The 25452-nt window shown below is 47.5% G+C and overlaps 1 protein-coding gene across 7 annotated transcripts in view; it reads left to right on the top strand.

Annotated features, from left to right (window-relative positions):
* Window positions 1–25452, top strand: part of ARHGEF1 (Rho guanine nucleotide exchange factor 1) — an 891302-nt gene that overhangs the window by 516465 nt on the left and 349385 nt on the right. For 4 of the 7 annotated variants that reach the window (XM_085615602.1, XM_085615600.1, XM_085615601.1 and 1 more), the window contains 2 exons: window positions 10319–10501; window positions 11820–12004. In XM_085615602.1, the coding sequence (XP_085471728.1) occupies window positions 10319–10501; window positions 11820–12004 (368 nt within the window). The remainder of the gene's footprint in view (window positions 1–10318; window positions 10502–11819; window positions 12005–25452) is intronic. The other 3 variants (XM_085615604.1, XM_085615605.1, XM_085615603.1) reach the window with 1 other exon arrangement.

Below are 25452 nucleotides of genomic sequence, written 5' to 3'. Positions count from 1 at the left end.
CCTTTGAAGCCACTGAATCTTGCTTTGGCTCCCAAGACTTATTTTGGCCCAAAGAGCCACTTGATGCACAACGTCCAAAACATTCCTTGACGACAAAACCATCTGAGCCCAAAACCGTGACTGGGGCAGAGGACCAGGAGCAACCCATCCTGCTTCAGCTCCAGAAGAAGCTCTATGCCAAGCAACAGCATCTTGCCATCCACCTGCAGACAGGGTGTATTAATGGAAGGCTCCCTCTGAAGGATCAGGACTTTCAGTCATGTAAACAGAAACTCCCCTTTGATGAGGAACTTGCAGAGGAACCCCTGCACCACCTAAGGTTAGGAAACTTCAGGACAGCATCACCACCCTCTACTACTACCACCACCACCGCCTCCTCCAACTCGACCACCTTCACCTCTTCCACCACTGATTCAACAGTCACACTTGCCAGAGTGACCTCCATGCTCCTCTTATGGGAGAGGTAGCCGAGTGTATCCCCTTGATCCAAAAGAGTCAGTGTTTGACCTGGGGACAGGAAGTGACTCCTGGGGCAGAATACACCATCGACCCAGCTGCAGGCACAGACCTCTATCCTGCAAAGCCATCTACCCCTGATACCACCTCATACCACAAGGTGATCAGTAGAGCTGCAGCTTTTCACAAGGTAGAGCTACACAAAGATCAGAAGGATGAAACTTCTTCGTGGAGACACTCTCTTCTACCAAAAGGTTGGTGCAGTATCTGCCCATGCTTAAAGGCTTGCTGAGAACTACAGCTTATAACCTTTAAAGACCCTGTGAAGGCTGGAGTGGTAATCCCCTGGGTTGATAAAAAAAAAAATACAAGGCTTCACCCTCTGACCCTCCTTTCATTTGTTGGCAACTGCCACTCCATGGTGGTACATACTGTGCTAAAACATGCTAAAGCATATGGCAACAGCGATGCCCCGCCATCGGATAGAGAGTAGAACAATTGATGTAGCATGCTATCGAATCGCTGACCAATCAGCAGACCACTGGGGTATTGCCAACTCCATTGGCCTACTGTCACGTTGTGATTGTGCTCACTGGGATGAATGGAAAAACTCCTTCAGCATCTCCCAATGAGTACAGAAAGCAGGACACCAGCTTGTCTCAGAAGGGAAGCTCAGATGTACCACCATCATCCACTGTGCCCTAGACACAGCTGACACTGCAGCGGGGGCATTCCCAGTCCTGAATCGAAGAAGCTCCTGGCTGCATCTCGCCGGTTTCATATCAGAGGTACAACAGCATCTTCTCAACCTGTCCTTCGACGGTGAGCACTTCCTCTGACTAAAGGTTGATGCGATGCTGGAAAAGATCAAAAAGGGCACAGACACAGCAAAGGCAGTGGGAGCCCTCCAGATGCCTTCTTCACAGGGATCCTTTCGTAAGTCCAGTAATAGAGAGGGCTCCAAAACCACCTTTCCCGAGGCATCTACCGCTCACCAGTGGCTGCAGCACCAGCAGACACCTTTTCAGGATTTCACTAGGAGATGTTAAAAGAGCAATAACTCCAGAAGCAAAGGAAGAGGTGCCTGGGCTACGTCAGCCACCACAACTAAACTTAGACCCCTTTTCCCTCCCCTACCTCCTTCCCCTCCCCCGATCACACTACGCCTGTCGGGATAGAGTTGTAGATGCTTCTCACCCATTGGCGCAAGATCACCTCCGATCAGTGAGTCGCGCATCGATTACTGCAACAGCCTCTATGCTGGTACAAATAAAGTTGTCACACACAAACTTCAGATGGTGCAACATGCAGCAGCGAGGCTGGTTCTAAAATGGCCGAAAAGATCATCTGCAACCAAAGCCCTCAAGGCATTACATTGGCTGCCCATTATAAAAAGGGTTTTGTTTAAAGTACTGTTAATTACTTTTAGAGCTGTTCACAACCTAGGCCCGTCCTATCTGAGGAAAAAATTCAGCAGATACTGTCCAATCAGAGCACTGCGTTCTTCAACGGCCAACCTGCTTACCGTCCCGAGGTTTAGACTCAAAACTCGAGGGGGCAAATCCCTGGCGGTACTGGGAGCAAAAGCATGGAATACTCTTCCCCCCCCAGTTGAGATTACTGGATAAAGAAATAGACTTCCGTAAACATCTAAAAACCTGGATCTTTAATCTCCAAGATATAACTGCCAGAAGCCTAGTGTAATTCGGGTTCTCGGTCAAGTAAGAATAGGGACTACCTAACATCTGGTGGTCCTTTCTGGGCGCCTAGATGCTCCTTTGAGCGATTGCCGCGCGATACAAATTGGCACTTACATTACATTACATTACATTACATTACATCTGTCATCAAGCAGGAATACTGCCTAGAACTCCCCTCAACACCACCAAACTTCCCTCCCGACAGACACACCATCTCCCAAGAACACCAGCTCCTCCTCCAGGCAGAAGTAGAGGCACCCATTCACAAAGGGGCCATAGAACTAGTGCTGCTCCACGACCATGGCAAGGGAAGCTACTTTTTGTGTTTTCTATCCCCAAAAAGGGCAGGCCCCTCAGACCCAAACTCTACCTCAGGCCCCTCAACGAATACATCCTGTCAGAGCACTTCCACATGGTGGCACTCCAGGGTGTCCTCCCTTTACTACAGCAAGGTGATTTTATGACCGCCCTCGACCTCAAGGACTCTTACTTCCACATCCCTATCCGCCCTGCACATCACAGGTACCTCCTGTTCGGGGTAAGTGGTAAGGATTACCAGTTCAAAGTTCTGCCCTTCAGGATATCTACCACCCCTAGGGTGTTTACAAAGTGTCTATCCATTGTTGCTGCTCACCTGCGGAAGAGCCACATCCAGGTATTCCCTTTTTTTGGCTGACTGGCTTATCAAGAGCACAACCATTTAAGCTGTGTGTGAGGCGCACTCAATGCACCATCAAACTGCTGCCCGATGTGAGTTTCAGCATCAACTTAGGCAATTCACACCACAAGCCCCTTCAAATGCATCAACTAATGGTATGGGTGATCATCTGTCTCCTTGGCATGATGACTTCCAGCATCGCCATAGTTCCCCATGCCAGGTTACACATGCACCCCCTTAGTAAGAGTGTCTATCCTCCTAGTGGTCACAAGCGATGGGTCGCTGGGAGGATATAGTATTTATCTAGGGCTGCACTCATCGCTCTCTGCAGTGATGCAACACCACCAATCTGTTACAAGCTAGGCCCTTGTTCGATCCAGTACCGCAGGTGAACATCACGCTGGGTGCTTCCCTTACCGAGTGAGATGCACCCTTCAATGACTTGACTGTGCAGGGCACGTGGACACCCCATCACAGGGTCTACTTGATGTCCAACTAGCACTCCAGTCATTACCTCATTCATGTTCAACAGAAGGCATTTCTTAGTTGACCAAACAGCATGACTGCCATGTACTATCTACAGAAACAATGCAGAACTCACTCACCACAGTTGTCCGCGTTAGCTCAGAGCATTTGGAGGTGGGCGATCAATCACAAGGTCCATCTTCTAGCAGAATACCTACCAGGAATAGACCACAAACTTACAGACCTTTACAGCAGGATGCAACAGCAAGTCCACGAGCAAATCCTCCTTCCTTACTTCCAGCGGTGGTAGTTCCCTGATGTCGACTTCTCTGCCACCGCTGAAAACGCAAAATGCCCAAGCTTCGCTTCCAGGTATCCAAACCCAAAGTTCATCAGCAATGCACCATGAATGAATTGGTCAGTGATATCTGCCTATGCTTTTCTGCCTTGCCCACTTCTTCTGTTATGTTCTGGAGACTTCATTAAACATCCCTCACTCATCCTAGTAGCACCCACTTTAGCTAGACAGCCGTGGGCTACAAGAAGCTGACCAACTGGCTGGATGATCTCACGCAGAACCAGGACACACTCCGGCACACAAACCCCAAGCAGCTGAAGCTTGTGATCTGGCACCTGAGGTCTGATAATCTGGCTGCCTTAACTTACCTCGAGCGTATGTTTATCCTCCAGGAAGTGCGCAGCTAAATGGAAATGGTTTTTGCACTATTGCACTCCCGGGCACATCAACTCACTCACAGCAGCAGTCCAAGATATTGTTTATTAACCTGCTTCACATGCAAAAGGCAGGCATTGGTTATTCCTGTTTTAGACTTCATGTGGCTGCCGCGGTTGCTGCCTACCTTTAGAACACCTTCATTCTTTAGAATCCCATTTATCAAAACTTTCATGGAGGGATTAGAAAGAGTAATTGCACCTAGTGTGCCACTGGCCCCATGTGGCATCCCAATATAGTTCTTCCGACTTATGGGCCCTCCTTTCTAACCACTTCAATCATGTCCTTACAGTATCTCCTGGAAGAAGTTGCGGCCGGCATAAATTGCAGGAGGGGGTGCTGGAGGTCGTGCGGGGGTGGGAGATTGGGCGGGGGTGTATTTAATAACATTTAATTTAAAAAAAACAACTTACCTGTGCCTCCGGTGCCGGACTACCGCTTCTCGCCTCCTGCTCTCTGCTCACAGGAAGCAGAAGCAGGCAGCCTCCCTCTCTTCCCTAAGCCAATCACAACGCTGCAATGGCAGCGTTGTTATTGGCAAGGATGCCATCCTTGCAGGCGTCTATGGGGAGGCGCAGCCTGCATGAAGAAAACGGTGAGTGCTATGACTGGTTTGGTCGACCCTGGGGCCGACCAAACAGTCAGTGCCCATAACATTGGGCTAACCACTCCTCTCAGACCCGCTCACCTGCCCGCCCCTAACCAGGCATACCCTTCTGCTTTCGCGCAGTGCGAGAAGCAGAAACATAAAATGGTATTTATAAAATGTTACGTTTCTACTTCTCGCACTGAGAGAAAGCAGTGGGGCGACACTCCGACGCCCACGTGGAGGAGCCGCCCCTGCCTAGAAGGTATCCTTCCTCGTGGTCATCGCATCCCTCAGGGGTGTCAGCTAACTTCAGGCCCTCACTCCTTCTAAGTTCATACATATAGGGTAGTCCTTGGGACACACTCCAAATTTCTCCCTAAGGTGGTCTTGTCTTTCCACCTCAACCAGACAATAGAACTTCCAGTTTTCTTTCTACAGCCGCGGTCAGTGGCGGAGAGTGCTGTCCACACACTAGATGTCAAAAGAGCCCTCATGTTTTATATTTACTGAATAAACTTTTCCACAATACACACTAACTCTGTTTCTTTCTCCAAGCCACATAAAGGCCGTGCTGTTTCCACAGTGGGCATTGTACATTGGTTTATCAAATATATACGTACATGTTACATCAAAGCCCAAAGGTCTTTGCCTATACCTCTCAAACCCATTCAACTCATAAGAAAGGAGCCTCTATGTTTTTCTTGTGCAGCATCACAAAAGCTGACATCTGCAAAGCCGCTACTTGGTCCACTCCACACACTTTCACCAAGCACTACAGTGTGGATGTGTTGGCATGCCAAAAAGCTAGCATTGAACAAAGCCGTACTCCGTGCAGTTTTTAGATATCCACAATGTCCTCTGGCTAGCCACAGCTTAGGGGAGGACTGCATTACAGTTTATTCACAGCATCTGTTTCTACAGCAACACATGCCACAACACAAAAATGTTACCCTGTGGCCATCTGTTCCTGGCATGTAGTGCTGTAGATTGACATGCGCCAACCCTCCTCCACACAAGCCTTTGGTTGTTTACCAAGATCTTTTTTATGTTTTTTTCTTGCATGGTCATCTCATTCTGTATCTGTGCTCTCCATTCCTATACTCGCTCTCCGTGTGGAGAAGCAATCTATTAATTTAACAGGTGTCCATGCATATTACCAGCAAAAGGTGAAGTCACCATACCTTGTGAGTCTAAGACTTCTTCAAAGAAAAACAAGTTGTACATTTCCAAACCCAAAATTGTATGGCAGGATTATGCACAGCATGTGATTCTATAGCACTACATGCCAGATGCTTACAGGTACGCAGCATTTTCCTTTTTTCGTATAGCACGTCATGTGAGTGCATGCTTTTTCTAGCTCTCCCTCTTGTGTGGTGCTTCACCCCCTCAAATATGCACTGAAACCTCCCAAGGAATTGTGTTGCACCACTCTCTGCCCATCTTGCATTGCAAATGGGATATATTTGCTTGGCTGTAGCTCAAGGGCATATTTTAAGTGTTTTTTTTCTCCATCTCTTCCATTCCATGTATTGCATGAACGCCAAGCTTTGACATACACAGGATTTTATATGGCTGGGTGAAGGCCATCTTCAGCATTCACTCAGCTGGCATTTGAAACCAAAGGTGTACATAGCATAAATGTCTCCTGTATCTCCATAAATCTGCTCCCAGTGCTAGTGCAGTAGACCAAGTGGCTGAATCCTGTGAAAATTAAACTAGGCTTTGTCAAGTGTTTCCATTTACATTCTGACACTTACTTATTCTTTTCGAGTTCTGTTCAGTTTTCATGATTAAAATGTGTTTGAGAAACCAACCATGACCTTTATAAAGATTTAAAGCATTTAATTTATTGTATAGTTTTGAGATACCATGGGATATGTTTGTTTTCCCTTCAGTATTTTGAAATGTTTTTTCTTTAAAAAAAATAAATATATATGCTTTATAGACTTACATTTGCAAAGGCAACTGCTCAGCACCTGCATTATAAAGGCAGACCTTTTGGTTTTGCCAGTGCTTGTTGTTATCCCTGCTTGTTCTTTCATCACTTGTTAAACATGACGTACAGTGCTTGTGCTGCCAGCCTATCACCCCAGCTTAATGAAGCGGTGTCGGACGTCGTGGTCTGCTTGCTATGGCACGGAGGACTCCCATCCTACCAGTCTGCTCTCATCAGCACTGACGTGCATGGAAGCTCTAATCTCCTGCCTGCCAGAGACGCCTAGTTAACCACCATAATTGTTAATGAAAAAACTGGGCCTCAACCCGTGAGGAACCATTTCAGGCTGTTGGCACTCTGGGCACACAGAACTTGGAAGCTGTCATTGATGTCTTGTATCTAGGTGTCTCTTATAAAGGGTGAAAGAGTAAAAAGGCAGGTCACATGGAATGTCACTGAAATGAGCATGCAGGAAAACTGAAGGGCAACTAAACCCTGAAGGCATTGGAAGGAGCTCTGGAAATGGTGAAAGCTCCAGGTGGGAATGAAAGGGTGATTGTGCTTTTCTGGCAGTGCTATTAAACCAGGACGACATTTGAATACATTGCTGACTGCATTGATGAGCAGGCCAGCCATGCTGGCTCAGCTGTCGAGCTCTCATTAAGACCGATACAACTTGTACCCATGCTCACAGTCTCTGTGCCTTCCTTTTCCCTGCATGTGCTGTTCTTTGTTCACGTGCCTTCGTTTGTGTTATTGCTTTGTGCACGAGTCTGGGAAATGCGGAGGTCTGCGAACGTTGTGGTGAACAGACCAATCGTTTCTACCTCTGGCCTCCTTCTCAAGCCTGTCCTGCTTCAGCCTGTTATCTTTATTTGATCTCCTTAAGATACCCCTGATGCCAAAATAATACAATGGTGTTCTGTGTGCTAAGTTCTCATTGTCCAAACACTGCCCTAGCCATGTTAGTTTACACATTTTCACTCCCACATCCTCTATGTTGATGGGTGTGTGTTGACCCTTTTTGATAGTTCTAGTGCTTGTTCACCTATGGGTTTGGTGCCCTCCCAACATTGTATTGCTATGGCCAATCCAGGCATTTCTGAAGTTTTAGTCTCACAGTTTGGCGGCAGCATAGTCTGTGAGTTTTCTCCTCACAAAGTGCCTCTGGTAGAGCATCAACAGGCCTAGGGTCTCTAATACCTGGCACTTCACTGTGAATGGCGCCTCTTCATGCAGCCCATTTCAGCATAGAGACCAAGAGAGCCTTCATGCTGCTGACTGTGCTGTTATCAAGCCACTCATGAACAGGCCTATCTGATCTGTAGTTGGATCACTGCCCTCAAAATAATAATAAAAGTCTTAGTGTGGGATGCACTGTCAGAGGCTGCACATTCTTCTAGACAGGATGTGATGTTGGCTGAGAGGGAACTAATTTTCTTAATTTCTTCTGTGTGCTGAAGCAAAGGTGTAGCCGTCTGTTGGTGTCTGAGGTCAGGCTGTGAAATCAGCATGTGGGTGTCTTGTGAAGCTTTGCCCTGCTGACGGGGGTGATTGTGTCTTGTACCACCATGGTGTGGTCCGTTTGTGTTGTTGACCTCCTTGCTCTGTAGCCTGTGTAGTGGGTCTCCTTCAGCTCTTTGACTATTACAGTTTTGTGTCGTCCTTGCCAGCAGCCTTTTTTGTGTGGTCCCGTGTTCATTGTCTCCAAAATATCGCCCGGCTTTGTGTCCTACCAAAAACTGCTTGTGGCTTTGCTTTTGTTGCCATATTCGGGTTACAGGAATACAGTACGAGTTCATTTGTGTGTGTTGTGTTGTAACTGATCTGCCCTTGCTCATGGTAAAGCGTTTGTTTAAGGCACAACTGGTATGGTAGAGTCTCAAAACTCTTCTTTCAGCGCAGCCCAGTGTGCAGTGCATAACAATCAATAATGTCCTGAACAGCACTTTTCTGATATGCGGGTGTCTGATTTCTGTGACTCCGAAAGCCCTCATGGTTACCGCCACAGCTGGTCATTTTCTGTGCACAGTAAACTGTTTTAATGAGTGACTGTATATTAGAGGCACTGTAGCCAATTGGACAACACTGATATATATTACCACAGTGCTCCAGAGGCCTGGCGTACTGCACAGAAATGGTGCTTGTAACTGGAAGTAAGTAGACTATCCAGACTGTTGATTTTTTAACCTGATGCTCCTCTGTTTGCAGAAGGAAAAAAAGGTTGGTGGTGTCCTCTCCTTAAATCCATCCTTTTTGCATGCTTTCTGTTTGGATGTGGAAAGGCGGAATTGCATGTGGATTCTGAGCTGAGGAAGGGGTGAAAGGCGCATACCATAATTTCCGCTGCGACAGCTAAGTATCATTTTCCTGGCTCATACTGTTGTATTAGTTTTATGTTTGTCGCTTTCTAGACAATTTTGTTCTCAGTGTCCTGTTTGACTGGGAGGCGGTTCTGATCATTAGCTCTCTGCACAGATGAGCTGAAGTGGCAATTGCTTTATTCATTTGGTTGCTTTGACGTGAGGTCATTGGTGCAATTACGCTATGAGAGAACATCAATTTGTGATTGTTTGAACAAAAATGCATACACAACGGAGTTGCCAGTACCTTGAAAAACCCTATATTTATGTATTTTTCTGGCCCATGGAACTTGGACAGCATTTGAAACTCACATGCTCACATTCTATTTGGTTGGTGATGTGGTTGGTTTTTGGTCTTCTGTTGGTCAAGTGTTAGTGTTGTATTTTAGACAAGTATCCTCTTGTCCAGCTCTCCTGTAATGGGTTTTGGTTGTGTACAATGTTAGTATAAGGCACATGACAATGGCCTTGGTTTGATAAGGTTGTTAACTTGGTGTGTTTAGTTACTTGAGTTCTTACACTGATGTTTTCCTTGGTAGCTGGCTGGAAAATGAGTTCTGTCAGTCTTCAATGCGTAGTTGTCTGAGCTTTTGGCTTTAAACCGGCCTATGCTTTGCTGATATTTGGTTTGATCTGTTTTTCTAAAATGTGTAGTGTTTGCCTTCAATGTCCAACAGTTTTGGTAGACTGGATTTTTTTGATGCACTGTTAGCAGATTATTATTCTTCGTTTTTCTGGTTGCCATTATATTTATATCTGTAAGTTGTGGTGTTCTTTGCTACATGATTTTCCGAGTTATATGATTCTTGTTTCAAAGTTTCATTGGCTGTTTCCTGGCTTTAGCCTTATGTTGGTGTGCTTCATTACTTATTAGTCAACTTCTTTAGGGTGACTTTTGATATAATACATAGTCAATGTATTCCTTCTTCTGAGTTTACATGTGGTGCACAGATAAGTTATTTGTTGTGTTGACTTCTGTATGGATGTGATCATGTTAGAGCAATGAGTCTTCTGTTCTTGTGATTGTTGTGTGGTGCTCATGATTAGAGATAATTTTGATGTCTTTGTAGACCCTATTAAGTTGTCTGAAAGGCATGTTCTAACCATTTGATGGCACGTACCTTCTACAGCACACTGATGAATGTAAAGCTTGAGTGCTGTGGCAGCTATAAGTAGAAGTTCATAAGGCTTTTGTCCTATGCATTACTGTGTGCCCAATAGTAGACCTTCATTACATCTTCTTTGAATAGTGATCACATTGAGTTTCCCCAGAGGGTGGTATGCTCTTCAAAACAAATCCCTCTTTCCTTCCCTCCCCAAATCACTTTCTTTCCTCTTCTTACCCATTGCATGCTCTCTCCTCTGATCACTGGCTGTTCCCTTCTTTTGGTGGCGGGTTCCTGCTCTGAACTTGGCAGACTGACTAGTAAGCTGGGGCGCTCCGAGAGCCTGCGTGTGTACGAGCGGAAGCGGTCACAGCGGGGCTCGACTAAGGGAAAGCAGCCCCGCTCCCGGAGTGATGTGGACTTGGAGGCTGCAGCCAGTGTGACGGTCCTGCAAGAGAAGCAGCAGCAGTCTGCCCTGAAGCAAAGCAACCTGACGTAGGTGTTTCTACAGAATGTCTGGGAAGGAGGAGGGCCTACCACTCTGGGTTATTCTGATCTTAGTGGACAGGTTTCAATCAAAGCATGGGCGGCAGTGCTGAAGTCTGTTGGTGCTGCATGCTGCAAATGTCCTATACTCCTTGGCGGAATGTAGCAGGAAAATTGGTAATATTGCACAACACTTGTCTTCCTGTGAAATGTTAAGTGGCTGTGTTTTGACAAGTTTTTCTAAAGCACCTCTTTACTAGTTTGACACCATGGTCTCTCAATTCTAACATGTTTATATCTGCAATTTCTTTGGTCTCCTCATTTAACTTTCCTGAATTCAACAATATTCTTCCTCTTTACTTTGTTCCTGTGCTCACTGTTTCTTCATAGATCCTCCCTTATACCTTTCCCAAGCTGCAATCCAATGGCATGCCCATCTGTACATGTTTCAAAGACATTGTCGTCTTCTCTTTAGTAAATCTACATTCTCAGACGTTAGCATCTTTGTTTGGTTTGACCATTTTCTCTGTCAGCTCGCTTGGGCGCTTGTTCTGTGTCTAGGCACACTGATTTTATCACTTTAGAGAAATTAGGTTGAGAACACTGATGTATATGACACATGATAATAAATGTACAAATATTCTAGCGTTTGTCCTTATGGTCACCATTTATTGTGGGTCACAATAGAGGGAAACCGTTAAGGTGTGTGTGACACAGGACATCTTGGTAATAGTTGGATTATATCAGGTTAGATATAGTAATTTGTTTGGATCACAGCAGCATGGCAGTGTAAGGTGGAACACGGTGGGTAGTCACTCTGATACTTATGACAGTCAAGGTTATGCTAAGGTTTGGGTCCCACAGGATAAGGTGTTTGTTAATTGTGGGAGTAAAATATGTGTCGGACCAGGTGGTTACTGTAAGGTGCAGGTGAACTTAAAGCTGCCTAGTTGGTGTGTGTGTTCTAAAGAATCTTAGTAATGTGTTCACCACCATGGAAGGTTATACTTTAATGCAGGTGCCAAAAGAAGATCCTTGTAAAATGTGTATCCCGTTTGGCTTTGCTCCACTAGAAGGCCTTATTAATGTGTGAGTCCCAAAGGGTGACATTGTGGCATGTGGGCCACACCCGCAGGTCACAAGAAGGTGTGGATCACACAGGAACAGGAATTTTTTGTGTTGTTTTTTTTTCTGGCAGTTCCTTCTCTTGGTGAATCTAGGCTTTAATTAAGCTTGACAAATATTGACTGCCATTTTGATAACTTTGTCCTTGATAAGACTTTTCATTCAATCTTCAGCTTTGCATATCCTCTTTTTTTCTTTGTAGCCCTGAGCCTGGAGGGAGTGTTGGAGGAGATCCCCAGCAGTCCTTTCTGTCTCCCCAGTCTGAGGAGACTGAGCCGCGCGTTTCGGAGTTGGAGAGTGACCCGCCAAACTGGCGCGAACTCGTCGACCCCGAGACCCTCCTCAGACTGAAGAAAAGTGAAGTGAAGCGGCAGGAAGTCATCAACGGTACGTAGTATCCCTCAGTATCTGTTTCACTCATATGTATTACTTCCCACTTGAGCTTCATTACATAAAATCCATCACCCTTTTGTAGCTGTCCATGCTAGTTCCAATGCAGCAGTATGTGAAGCATAGTCATCTGTAGTATATACCAAGTTGTAAAAGCCATTATTACAGGCAAGTAACTTCCTCTTTTGCCTCATGAATCTGATGCAGATCCATACTCAAACTCTTTTTTTTTTTTTCTCTACCTACAATCCAGTGGTTGATTCCAACATAATTTCACTCACTTTCCGTCAGCAGTGTGTGTGTAGCCTTGTGACATTGTGTATATATATCTATATATATATATATATAAAAATGTGCAAAAGTGTTGTAATTTATTTATAAGAACAACACAGCTTGAAACTGTCAAACTGCTATCCAGAGATTTGGCTTTTGTTCCTTTATTTTAAGACTTGAGTGTACTTTTGAGTCAAAGCTGTAGGACTATGCCCGTCAATTACTCTCTTGCCCTGATTGTTACTGTTTGAAATCATGCACCAATATTGCATAGAGATTATACAGATCAAGTTCCAAGTTCTCGGATGCTTGATGTTTAGTCACATGCTCTAAATGTTTCACATCGCAATCCTGAAATCTTTTGTAAATGAATGTTCGGCGCATGTGTTGCTTTTGATACGCATTCTCCGCATACTCCTGCTATCTAGTGTTTGGCTCAAATTTTTGCAAGTTGTTTTCCTTCAAAGAAGTGTTTCGAGTCACGAGTTATAGTGACTCCTCCCTTAGCTGGCAATGCACATGGGCATCAACTCCATGTTAGATTGTTGTTTTCCACCCTTGGGTTTGGACATGTCCTGATGGGGCGCCGAGTTCAGCAACTTGCAGTACTTTCTGTTGGGCCCAATAGGTTGTTTCAACTCCAGTAGTTGCGAAAGAAACTCAACTATTTGCAGTATGTGTGACTGTAGATACTCATGCTCTACATACTTCTGGGAGCTAGTGTTAGGTTTGGACGTTTACTACCTGTTTTTCTTTGAAGAAGTCTTTAGAGTCACAAGATCCTTTGACTCCTCTTGTTTGAGGTAATGCACATGGTCATCGGCTCCACCTTTAGATTGTTTTTCTTCACCATTGTGGTTGAGTGTGGCCATCCCAAGCTCGCTTTCCACATCCTCTCGAGGACTTATAGACCCAGAGAAGCTAACCGTACTGGATCTTGTGTCTGTTGAATCAGAGTTCCTGGTGTCAGGGATGCCACCTAAATACTCAATTATGGGGTGTTAAGGGGAGTATAGGCTACCTACCTTTGTGGTGCCTACACCCCCTTTATGATCACTTCCTGAGGGAAGAGGGCATAAACCTGACCCAGTGTATCTAATCCCACCAAAAACCAAGATGGTGAAATTTTCCTTTTTGTGTTCACTTCATGTAGACCACCTTAGCGGTGTATCTAGCCTGATAGCGAACGAACCTACAGACTAGCTCATTTTCCTGCCTGTCCTGGTGCCAAATGGGCCCTGGGTGGGGGATCGCATTTCCCCTGTCTGGCCTTTGAAACCACCTACCTTGATATGCTGATAAGTAGGCATCCTGCTTGGAGGAGGTGACAACACCTATGGCAAGAGCAGGAATTGTTTGATTGTCTGAGAGTGCAGGCGGCCAGAAACCGGTTCTTTGGTGGCAGGCTGGTCTACACCACTCAGCCACCACACCAGAGGCTGGTAGGTTTTCAGAGGGTACCGCTAATGTACCCTCTAGGTGCATGTCTTAATAAATGCATATTGATGCCAGTAGTGCATTTATTAAGACAAGGTGTTTGATACCAAACGCCATAGTTTTCATAGTTTTCAGTGAAGTCATCATATAGCCAGGGAATTCGTAATGACGAATAGCCAGTACATGTACTTAAGAGGGCTTCCCTTTTCACTTGTACTATCTAGTATTTGAAATAGACAGTACAGGGTCATATCTGCACATGCAAATATAACCACACATGTAATATAATATACCCTGCGTAAGGGCTGTAAGGCCTGCTCTGTGGGTGACTTAATGTTTCGCAGAGCCTTCGGCTCGGAGTTTCCCCGATACTCATTCTAGACACTTTCAAATTTTAGGATATACACTTTTATAATTCTTTCAAAATCAAAAAGTTGTCCTTCTATGTGTTTGAGTCCACACCCATGGTAAGTCCAAGGACCTCGAGTAACTGACCGTAATGGCGGCGCTCAATTGCTACCCCTATTCAGCGTGGAGACTCCTCTTCCATACACAGGCGTACGTATCGGGAAACTCCGAGCCGAAGACTCTGCAAAACATTATAGTTGCCCTGAAGAAGCCTGAAAGGGTGAAACGCTTTGGCTGTTTTGCTGCTATACATACAAAACTGAAATAAAAAAAGACTAAGAACATTTCCGGCTACAGAAATCATTTATTCTGTCATCGTCTGTAATGAATGAAAAAGATTAACTCTTTGGTCATTATAGCATTGCCTCTCCCTTCTTTCTGTATATCTGCTACATATATTTCATGCAGTGTCTGGGGACATGGCACACATGTTGTGTGCCATGTTGTGTTTTCACTTTTGTCTGCACCATTTCACTCAGCTTGCAATGGCAGTCTGCATGAGTTTGGTGGTGGGTCCCTTAGTGTGGCACAATTCATGCTGCTGCCCCTAGGTACCCTCTTTAGTACCCATGCCTTAGGTACCAGGTGTATCATTTACTAGGGACTTACAGGGGTGCTAAAGCTATTGCCAGTTGTGTAACAATTACATAATGACCTTGCTTTTGAGAAAGAACACTGGTTCGGAGGATATGGTTAGCAGGAACCCAGTGCATTTCAGTCAAAGTTGCATCAAATACCAGGCAAAAAATGGGGGTAACCATGTCAAAAAGCGGGCACTTTCCTACAACCGTTCACTATACCAGTTTTCAAAGCTTACATGGAAGGTTTGAAAAGGTCAATACCTCCAAGAACACCACCTGCTCCATTTTGGAACCTCAACTTGGTGCTAACGAGGCTCATGGGGTCCCCCTTTAGAGTCCTTACATTTCTGTCCAGTGTATTACCTTTTATGGAAGGTAGCCTTTCACGTGACCATCATCTTGCTGAGAAGCATTAGTGAAATACAAGCGCTCACTTTTTGCAGAGTGAATCTTTCTGGATTCACTATGCTGTGCATTATTCCGCGATCTGGTGGTTGGGTCTGGATTCGTAGTCTTTCTTTTGTTTTTTTAGTTTTTTAGGTCTCGGGACCATCCGGTCGGCAGACCGGAAGTCCGGAGATTTAATGTCATTGAGAAGAGGGGCTTGCACCCGCCCCTCTTCTCTCCTGTTCTCCATTGGCTGGCCTCTTAAATGCTGGCCAGCCACTGGAGAAGAGGTCCAGTCACTCCGTTGAAGCCCCGTCTTTTTCGGATCGGGGGGCGTGTTTTTTGCGAGAAGTCTCAGGGAGGAGACAACAGCAAAACACGCCCCCAAATCCGAAAATGAGGCTCCCTTTCTCCGAGGCATTTTCGCTGTGCCTCGGAGAAAGGCGGTGGTGTCTTCCCGTGCCCTCGGCTTGTTTTTGTAGGGGGGGTTAGAGACCTAAAAACCATGTTTTTTACCTTCCCTGTGAATTGCAGACGCTTTTCCAACACCCGAAGTAGCAGTAGTAGAGTTGCGAGGAACCGCTTACACGTAGTATTTTCCAACACCCGAAGTAGCAGTAGTAGAGTTGCGAGGAACCGCTTACACGTAGTATCTCTATTCCAGAACCCAACACAGGACAAGAATATGAGCACACGTTTCAATGTACGTTTTGAATTACTAAAGGGTCCCAGACCCGAAGAGACCCAGCCAACTTCAAGCCCTGCGTATACCAGCTCCCTCCCCACAACTGTCTTTGAACGCTGGCTGTCGACTGTGCCTTTTCAGCCAATTCATTTGAAAACCGATGTAAAGTCCACCCGTCACTCATATTTAACCAAACTGTTTTTTCTGGGTGAGTTAAGGGTGGGTAGTAAATCACTTCTCTCCTTGACGTCCGTAATCAGATCACACGCGTCTCCTCCCTGGCCCACGATCGGCAGCGCGGACCCTTTAAACTGCGGTCCTAAGGAAATGCTGACTGCAGTGGGCGGGGCTTGGTGGTAATGGGGAAAGTCATGTGAACAAAGCAGAAGACACCAAAACAAAGTCCGACTTTCCGTTCGTTCTCCTGATACCGGCAGGTAGGGCTTGCTGCTCCGCGGGCAGGTGTGCAATTACAGGTAAGGAGGAGGCGAGGGGGCGAGGGGGCGAGGGGGTGGGGGGGCGAGGGGGCGGGGGGGCGAGGGGGCGGGGGGGGGGCTTTAACAGGGATATTTGTTTAATGCCTAGGTCTTCTGCCTAAATGTAAATTAAAAATACAAAAGGACAGAACTGCGCCCACAGCAGCCATGCTCGCAGAGGGTTCCGATATTTCATAAAGTTAAGGCCCACGGGTGTCTGGAGTGAAAGTGTTAAAATACGTGTTTTGTTCCCACGCTTGGGACATGCATTTATTTGTGAGGTAGCCAGCCCCCTGGCAAAATATAATCATGACAACTGTTTAAATCCTGATTTTCGCATGACTTGTTCATGCACTGTGTGTGTAACGGGCTGCACAGAGGTCGCATTGAATATTGCATAATATATCGCCTAGCCAATCGCAGTTAACTTCCTTGTGCATTCACTCCTATGAGTCGCACTGCATGTCGTAGTGTATAAAGTACTCCCCTCACGAAGCTATGTTTCAAACTACACTGTGCTGAAAGTCAACTTGCATAAATCAGTGTATCTATCCTTGTATGTCGCACTGTAGAGACAACCCTGTACCCCCCCCCCCTCCCCCCACCCCAAAAGAAAATATGTATTCTACACGGTAGTGTATGCTGAATGTTTGCGGCTGCTTGCTTCACTTCGTCTTGTTGTGGGGGGAGGGGGGTGGCCCAACTATCCGCACCGCTTTACTGCTCGTGCCCCCCTGGGTGGGCGGCAGCCAAGTCTTCAATCCACATTACCTGTCATAGCTTCCTGTCGCTCTCCATTTCATCTCCGTGTACTGCACAAGCGCCTAGATAACCCCCATCCCGGCGCAATACCCACATCTGAAACATTACTTGCTGCTCCTTGTTCTGTGTATGGGGAAACGTTCCTGCTTCCACCCCAAACAGCGCCCAAAGCCATAAGTAACTACTTCTAATGTCCTCCCCTTTCGAGAATTTAGCGCCTAGGGTCCTGAGAGTTGTGCGATTAAACTATAAGTCACCACGCTCGGTGTCAGCACTGCATAAGGCTCTGCCCCCTCTGTTAATTGACTAACACACAAAATGTTCCTCCACCCACATTTTAAACGCTGGGACTCACGCGCATCTGTCCCTCGTGTGAATCACCCTTTACAGGAAATCAGTTGTATTGTCAATGGATGAGTGGCAAAAACCTGAGACTGTTTTACTCTGCATTTGCCTCGCGTCTCTGTGACTCACTTCAGCTGCAGCAGCTTTGTGTGAAGTTTGCTTTGCTCGGCCTGCCCCCAGCAAGCAGGAGGGGGTGGAGGCTTTTGTTCGTTGTCACGTCGGTGCCCTTTCATGTCGGGCTGTAAAAGCTTATCGTTGTACTGCATGGCAAAGCATTCCCCCACACAGAGGACAGCAACGCCACTGCCAGGGAGACAAGCACCCAGCTCTCACCGAGGCGCTCGGTCAGTTATACCCTGACATTTAGGAGCAAGCGTCTATTTTATTATTACACAGTTGCGGCCAGCATGGCTTTTACACACAAAACCATGAAAACATTCCAACTGCCTGGCAGTGAATGCCAGGACTTATAGTTTCCTACCTACTAGAGTTTTATAGTTTTTTTTGATAAAATGGCTAAAATTACTTCCAGGCATTTTTAAGCAAAAACGTTTTATTTCTAGAAACTCAAGTGAAACACGTCCCCAGTCCTACATATGGGCCTATGTAGGAGTTTTTGTAGTTTAGGCCAGGGCACCCTAACAAAAAGTGGCCCACATTTGCGGATTGCTCCTTTTCACAAACACTGCTTAAATGTTTTTAGTATTATAACAAGCATTTACAATGCAACGGTCTCGGCATTGTTAAAGTTAGAGCTATTGGCATTGCTCATGACAATGCCGTTTCTTTAAATGTTTTAAAAACAAAAACATTAACAAAAATAATGTCATGAGCAATGCCAATAGCTCTAACTTTACCAATGCCGAGACCGTTGCATTGTAAATGCTTGTTTGTTTTTGTAGCCCAGGTGGGCGTCGACGTCCCACCATTTGGTGCACCTCTCGTGACGTTGTCGTGCTTTGGTGCGCCATCTTCAGATTCTTTTTTCCACCATTGGGTCTGGATCGTCATCGAGAAGCTCCAGAGTTTTAGACGAAGGAAGAAGAAAAATACGCGAGTTTCATCGAAGGAGTATCTTTAGAAGACTAAAGAGAAAAAGGTATTACAGCCGGGACGACGAAGAAGGAGGGGATCCTCAAAATTCTTCGACGCACAGAGGAAAATGCGCACTCAGAGGCTCTGAGCGCAATGGACAAGACACCATTTAAGTTCTGCCCTAACTGCCACCACAAGTTCGCGCAGAAGGACCAACATTACACTAACAAACCTGGGGTTCTCGATACACTGGGGGAAGTCATCGATAGAACCAGATCAGGTGAAGATCTTCCTGGAAGCGAAGATCAACACCATAGACGGCACGGTGATGCCCAGCGACAGAAGAACAATAGCCCTGCTGAACGAGACGCGTCTCTACCAGAAGGGGCGAGTTCTGACAGTGCAACCTTTGCCTGCCGTTCGACCACCAGAGCAAGGACTGCAACGCCTGTTCCGCCTTCGCGCCGAAGACTCTCCGGGTGAGAGAACGTCAGAGGAGAGCCAACTTCAGCATGGAAGGCAAGGGTAAGGCCCCGTCGCTGTACGATCTGGGCCTATCCACCGACGATGAAGACAACATCGCCGAGGGACCTGATGTCTTCACGGTCGCAGAGACCGATAAGAAAACGCCTGACGAGGTAAGAGACACGTCGACTACAAAACCACCGAAAGGGCCCCGAAAATCGGATGGTGACTCTCGAAAGAATGAGTCAAGTCCTCGAAGGAAACACCGGCGCCGAAGATTTCGGAGTCCGCCAGTGGTTCAAAGGACAAAAGGCCGAGCGGATCCTTCGAGAAGGACTCCCAGGTGCCGAAGACCGCCGAGAGGCAGAGTTTGTCGAAACAGACCCACGAGGTGGGACGTTCGGCGACGAAAGACAAGGCCGCGTCGACGCAAGCTCCGTCGAAGAGACCTGCGGTCGACGCCGAGCAGCATGGAGAAGAAAAAGAGAAGGCTCGAGGCGGAGATGGAGAGCATCCTTCAGAGGAAGGAGGAGTTCGACGAACGAATGAAACAATTCAAAATCCCAACTGTCCCGTCGACGGATGTCGTGGAGATCGAGGAAGAAGGGGATTTCGACGCCGAAGAGCAGTCGAGAAGTCCTGAAGAGGAGGAAGATGGCACCTACTATGAGGGGGAAGGTGATGATGAGGATCAGCAATCGTTCTACGGCTCGGCGCCGTCGACGAGTCAGGAGCTGGAATGGCAGGACATCGACACCGAAAACCCCGAAGAGCCCGTGGACTCGTATCCTTCGAGGCCTTCGCCGCCTGACGACATCGGGGCGTACAACATGGTCGTCAAGAGTGCTGCAGCAGCCTTTGGGGTGAAATTGGACGAGGAGAAGCCGAAAGCAGACTTCCTACTCGAAACCCTGCTCCCCATCCAGACGAGGAGCCCGTTCCTCCCCATGCTCCAAAGCGTGATGAACCAAGGGAAGGAGGCGTTTAAGGACCCGGGAACATGCCGGTCCATCACACCCAGAACGGAAAAGAAGTACAAGCACTCCTCGCAGGATCCTCCTTACATCAAGGGATCGGTCACGGCAGATTCCATCATTGCTTCCACGGCCAGGAAACGAGCCAATGTGCCGGCGACCTCGGGGCCACCTCCTGATAAGGAGAGCAGAAGGATGGACCTCACTGGAAGGAAGGTAGAAAGAAACGCCGCAATGCACTGGCGCATGGCAAACTCAAACGCGCTACTGAACAGACACCAGTACCAGCACTGGGATGAGATGGGGGAACTAGTCCAGCATCTCCCAGAAGAGTACCGTCAAAGAGCTTCCCATCTAGTGGAGGAAGGGAAGAATATCGCCAACTCATGCATCAAGACTGCATTGGACGGGGCGGAAACTTCGAGCAGACTGATGGCCATAGGGGTCACTGAAAGGAGACAGGCTTGGCTCAGAATTTCTGGATTCAAGCAGGAAGCCCAGAATAACATACTGAACACCCCTTTCAACGGTGAAACGCTGTTCGGGGAAACTGTGGACGAGAAGCTCACCCAGCTGAAAAAGGGAAATGAGACAGCAAGATCCATGGGAGCCCTGCAATTCAGAGGAATGCGAAGAGGCACACCAAATCGCAGACCCTACGGAAGGGGAGGAAGCCAGCAGGGTATGTCGCACCAGACATTCCAGCACGGGCAGCAGGGTGACAGTCACAGCCAGCAGGGACAGCAGAAGCAGAACTGGCAGTACCAGCCTCGAGGCCAGTCCCTTCGAGGGAGAGGAAACGGACGTGGCCAAAGGAGGAGAGGGGGAGACCAACCCTCATCTAAGTGACTACACACACAAAAGGACGCTCACCCACAGCATACCCCGAAGGGTGAAGCGCAATGTAAAAACACAAAGGGGGTTATGCAAAACAAGCGCCTACGAGCATGCAACACCGGTAGGCGGAAGACTGGGCCTCTACCTTCGACAATGGCAACAAATAACATCAGACAAATGGGTTCTCAACGTCATACAGCACGGATACTGCATAGAGTTAGAGAAAAGGCCTCCAAACAAGAAACCAAAGAGAAGACAGCGCTCGGGTCAGGAGCTCGCTCAACTCAGGGAGGAGACACTTCAATTACTGAAAAAGAAGGCCTTAGAACCAGTGCCACGCAGAGAAAGGAACAAGGGAGTGTACTCAAACTACTTCCTTGTACCAAATGTGGACGAATCACTAAGACCCATCCTGGACCTAAGGTTCCTAAACAAATTCATAAAGACTCAAAAATTCAAGATGACATCACTACAAGAAGTGCTACCCCAAATATCAGGCGGAGACTTCATGGCCACCGTGGACCTCAAGGACGCCTACCTGCACATCCCAATGAACAGGCGACACAAAAACCTGCTAAGGTTCAACATCAACCAGGATCATTATCAGTTTGCAACCCTGGCATTCGGCCTAAAGTCAGCCCCAAGGGTCTTCACAAAATGCCTTGCAGCAGTAGCAGCGTACCTACGAAGGGAAGGGATTCATGTGTACCCTTACCTAGACGACTGGCTGGTCAAAGCAAGCACTCGCGACAAGTGCGAGGAGCACGCAGAACGGGTGACAAGAACACTAACAAACCTGGGGTTCTTGATACACTGGGGGAAGTCATCGATAGAACCAGAGCAGGTGAAGATCTTCCTGGGAGCGAAGATCAACACCATAGACGGCACGGTGATGCCCAGCGACAGAAGAACAATAGCCCTGCTGAACGAGACGCGTCTCTACCAGAAGGGGCAAGTTCTGACAGTGAGAACAGTGAGCAAGATCACGGGGATGATGGCGTTATGCATCCACCTAGTCCCCAATGTACGGCTTCACATGAGACCATTCCAAGAATGGCTGCAACAGCAATGGTCACAAGCAAGCGGGAGTTGGGAGGATCTAGTGGTTGTTACGCACGCGGTGCAGGAGGAGATAACATGGTGGAGCAGGGAGAACTTAACTACAGGGAAGACCTTGAAACCACCACACCCAACTGTGACCATTACCATGGACGCATCACAAATAGGATGGGGAGCACACATGAACAAACTCAGGGGGAGGGGTCTGTGGACTCCGGCAGATGCGGTCAGACACATCAATTACCTGAAATTGAAGACTGTCCTGCTAGCCCTGAAGGCCTTCCAGAAACAGATATACAACCAGAAAGTGTTGATACAGACGGACAATACGACTACCATGTTCTATATCAACAAGCAGGGAGGGACACAATCGTTCCCCCTTTCTTCTCTGGCACAGGAGATTTGGAAATGGGCCATCCCACTCAAGATAGACCTGCTGGCCATACACCTACCGGGGAAGGACAATGTGGAGGCAGATTGGCTCAGCAGACAGACATCGGCATCCCACGAGTGGGAGCTCAATGGACAGGAAACGCAGAGGCTGTTCCAGAGGTGGGGAACACCGACAATAGACCTGTTTGCAACACGCCTGAATGCAAAATGCCAAAACTTCGCATCCAGACAACCAGAACAGCAATCGCAAGGGAATGCCCTATGGATAAGTTGGTCAAGGACATTTGCCTACGCTTTTTCACCGATACCGCTGTTACACAGGGTGCTGGACAAGTGCAGAACTAGCAACATGACACTGATCCTAGTAGCACCGCAGTGGGCAAGGCAGACATGGTTCTCTCAAATAGTGGAAATGGCACAAGGCACTCCTCACAAATTCACAAGAAGAAAGGACCTGCTCTCCATGCAGAACAGAGAGGTCCTGCACCCAGAACCAGAGAGCCTCAGCCTGGCGGCATGGCTCCTGAAGACTTAGAGTTTGCACACCTGAACCTACCTCCAAGCACTATGCGAGTGCTGCGGGAGGCAGGGAGACCTACAACACGAAAATGCTATGGGGAGAAATGGAAAAGGTTCACAACATGGTGCAGCAGAAATAAACTACAGAATAAAATGACAACAGAGTCAACGGTGCTGAGATATCTCACACACCTACTAAGAAGTAATCTATGCTCATCCTAAGTGTGCACCTAGCGGCAATCGTAGCTTACACACGAAGGGAGAGAGGAGGAAGTCTCTTTACGTCACAGGTAGTAAAGAGGTTCCTGGAGGGGGCGAAAAGAATTGCGCCACCAAAGAGGATACCGCCGCCGGCATGGAACATCAACGTGGTCCTAACCGAGCTTATGAAGGCGCCGTTTGAGCCCATCCACAAGGCCACGCTGCAAATGCTGACAATGAAAACAGCCTTCCTGGTAGCGATAACCTCGCTGCGCAGAGTGAGCGAGCTGCAAGCACTGACACTGCAAGAGCCCTACATACAGATACACAAGGATAGGGTGGTTCTAAGAACGGACCCACACTTCATGCCTAAGGTGGTGTCGGCATTCCATATGAACCAGACAATTCAGATACCGCGTTTCTTTCAAAACCCCACGACAAGCTCAGAAAGAGCACTGCACACTCTGGACGCTAGAAGGGCAGTGATGCACTACATTGAGAGGACCAAAGAGCACAGGAAGACCAAGCAGCTCTTTGTCTCTTTTGCAACTAGTTTCCTGGGTAGACCCGTGACAAAGGCCACCATTGCACGATGGATTGCACTAACAATACAATTCTGCCACAAACAAGCATGGCAGGAACTATCGGATGGGCCACGAGCCCACTCCACAAGAAAGAAGTGGGCAACTATTGCCTTTCTGGCAAATACGCCCATTCAGGACATATGCCTGGCGGCAACATGGGCTTCAGTGCACACGTTCACTAAGCACTATTGCGTGGACTTTCAGATGAACAAGGAAGCACAAGTAGGACAGAAGGTGCTTCAACACATATTCAACAGCCAACACTCCTCTACCACCCAGCCGCCACAGAGATAACAAACGCTACAAAGTCTATGCACAGCATAGTGAATCCAGAAAGATTCACGCTGCAAAACGAATAGTTTCTTACCTGTTGGTGTAGTTTTGCAGCTTGAAGATCTTTCTGGATTTACTAGCGAACCCACCCACCTCCGCCAGGAAGATGAGGATGGAGATAGAGGTGGAAGGACTAAGAAGATCAGAATAATTGGAATAGTAAAGAGAATTGGAAAAGGAAAATTAAGACAACGCCTAGGGTTAAAAAAAAAAAAAGGGAAAAAGAACTCGAAGATGGCGCCCCAAAGGTGGGACTTCCGCAGGAAGCACGACGACGTCACAAGAGGTGCACCAAATGGTGGGACGTCGACGCCCACCTGTGCTACAAAAAAAAGAAAGACTACGAATCCGGACCCAACCACCAGATCGCGGAATAATGCACAGCATAGTGAATCCAGAAAGATCTTCAAGCTGCAAAACTACACCGACAGGTAAGAAACTATTCGTTACAGGAGCCGATCTTTCAGGTGCATCAGAATAAAGTGGTCCTAAGACCCAATCCAAAGTTTTTGCCTGAAGTTCTGTCATTATTCATCGCAATCAGACCTTTAAAATGCCAGTTTTCTTTCCCAATCCAGCCTTGTTAGCGGAAAGAGTACTTCACACTTTAGACGTTGAGAGAATTATTGAACTAAATCTTTCAGAAAAACTCTACCATTATTTGTAGCTTTTCCAAACAGAGGCAGGGACACACTATATCCAAAGTTAGTATCTCCATCTGTTCATTGTATTGCCTTTATTGTTACTCCGTGTCTGTGACTGCTGTTGTCTGTCTTCCCCCGCTGCCTGTACTTGGCACGTGCCCGTTTCCTTTCTTCTGTTCCCCTCGCTGTCCCCGTGTTTCTCTGCCCGTTTTGCCTCTGTTCCTTACGTTGCCCCTGTAACTCTGAGCCCGTTTTGCTTTCTGTTCCTTACGTTGCCCCTGTAACTCTGTGCCCGTTTTGCTTTCTATTCCTCTCGTTGACCCTGTAACTCTGTGCCCGTTTTGCTTTCTGCTCCTTCATTGCCCCGGTAATTCTGTGCCCTTCTGCCTTCTATTCCTTTCGTCGTCCCCCACCGCTGCTGCGGCACCGCCCCCCTGACTGCCCATTCGCTGCCCCTGCCTCCCAGCTGCTCCTCCCTCCCATATATGCCGCCCGCTGCGCGGTGAAGAGAGCGACCCTTGACCCTTCCAGGTAGGTCGCTCCCCCTCCGCACAGCACCGCCTTGGTGTCCCTGCCCCAGCTGCCGCTGCTGAGGAAGTTCGAGGCCCTCCGCCACCCGCAGGCCACCACCTGCGCCTCATCCCTGGTGGCCAGTGGTAGGCCGTAGGTTAGGATCTCCATCTGTTCATTGTATTGCCTTTATTGTAACTCAGCGTCTGTGACTGCTGTTGTCTGTCTTCCCCCGCTGCCTGTACTTGGTCTGTGCCCATTTCCTTTCTTCTGTTCCCCTCGCTGTCCCCGTGTTTCTCTGCCCATTTTGCCTTCTGTTCCTTTTGTTGCCCCTGTGACTCTCTACCCGTTTTGCCTTCTGTTCCTTTCATTGCCCCTGTGACTCTGTGCCTGTTTTGCTTTCTGTTCCTTACGTTACCCCTGTAACTCTGTGCCCGTTTTGCTTTCTGTTCCTCTCGTTGCCCCTGTAACTCTGTGCCCGTTTTTCTTTCTGCTCCTTCATTGCCCAGGTAATTGTGCACTTCTGCCTTCTGTTCC

The sequence above is a fragment of the Triturus cristatus genome, chromosome 7, assembly GCF_964204655.1.
Source record: "Triturus cristatus chromosome 7, aTriCri1.1, whole genome shotgun sequence".
In the NCBI taxonomy this organism is placed as follows: Eukaryota; Metazoa; Chordata; class Amphibia; order Caudata; family Salamandridae; genus Triturus; species Triturus cristatus.
This window is presented reverse-complemented; position numbering and strand designations above follow the sequence as displayed.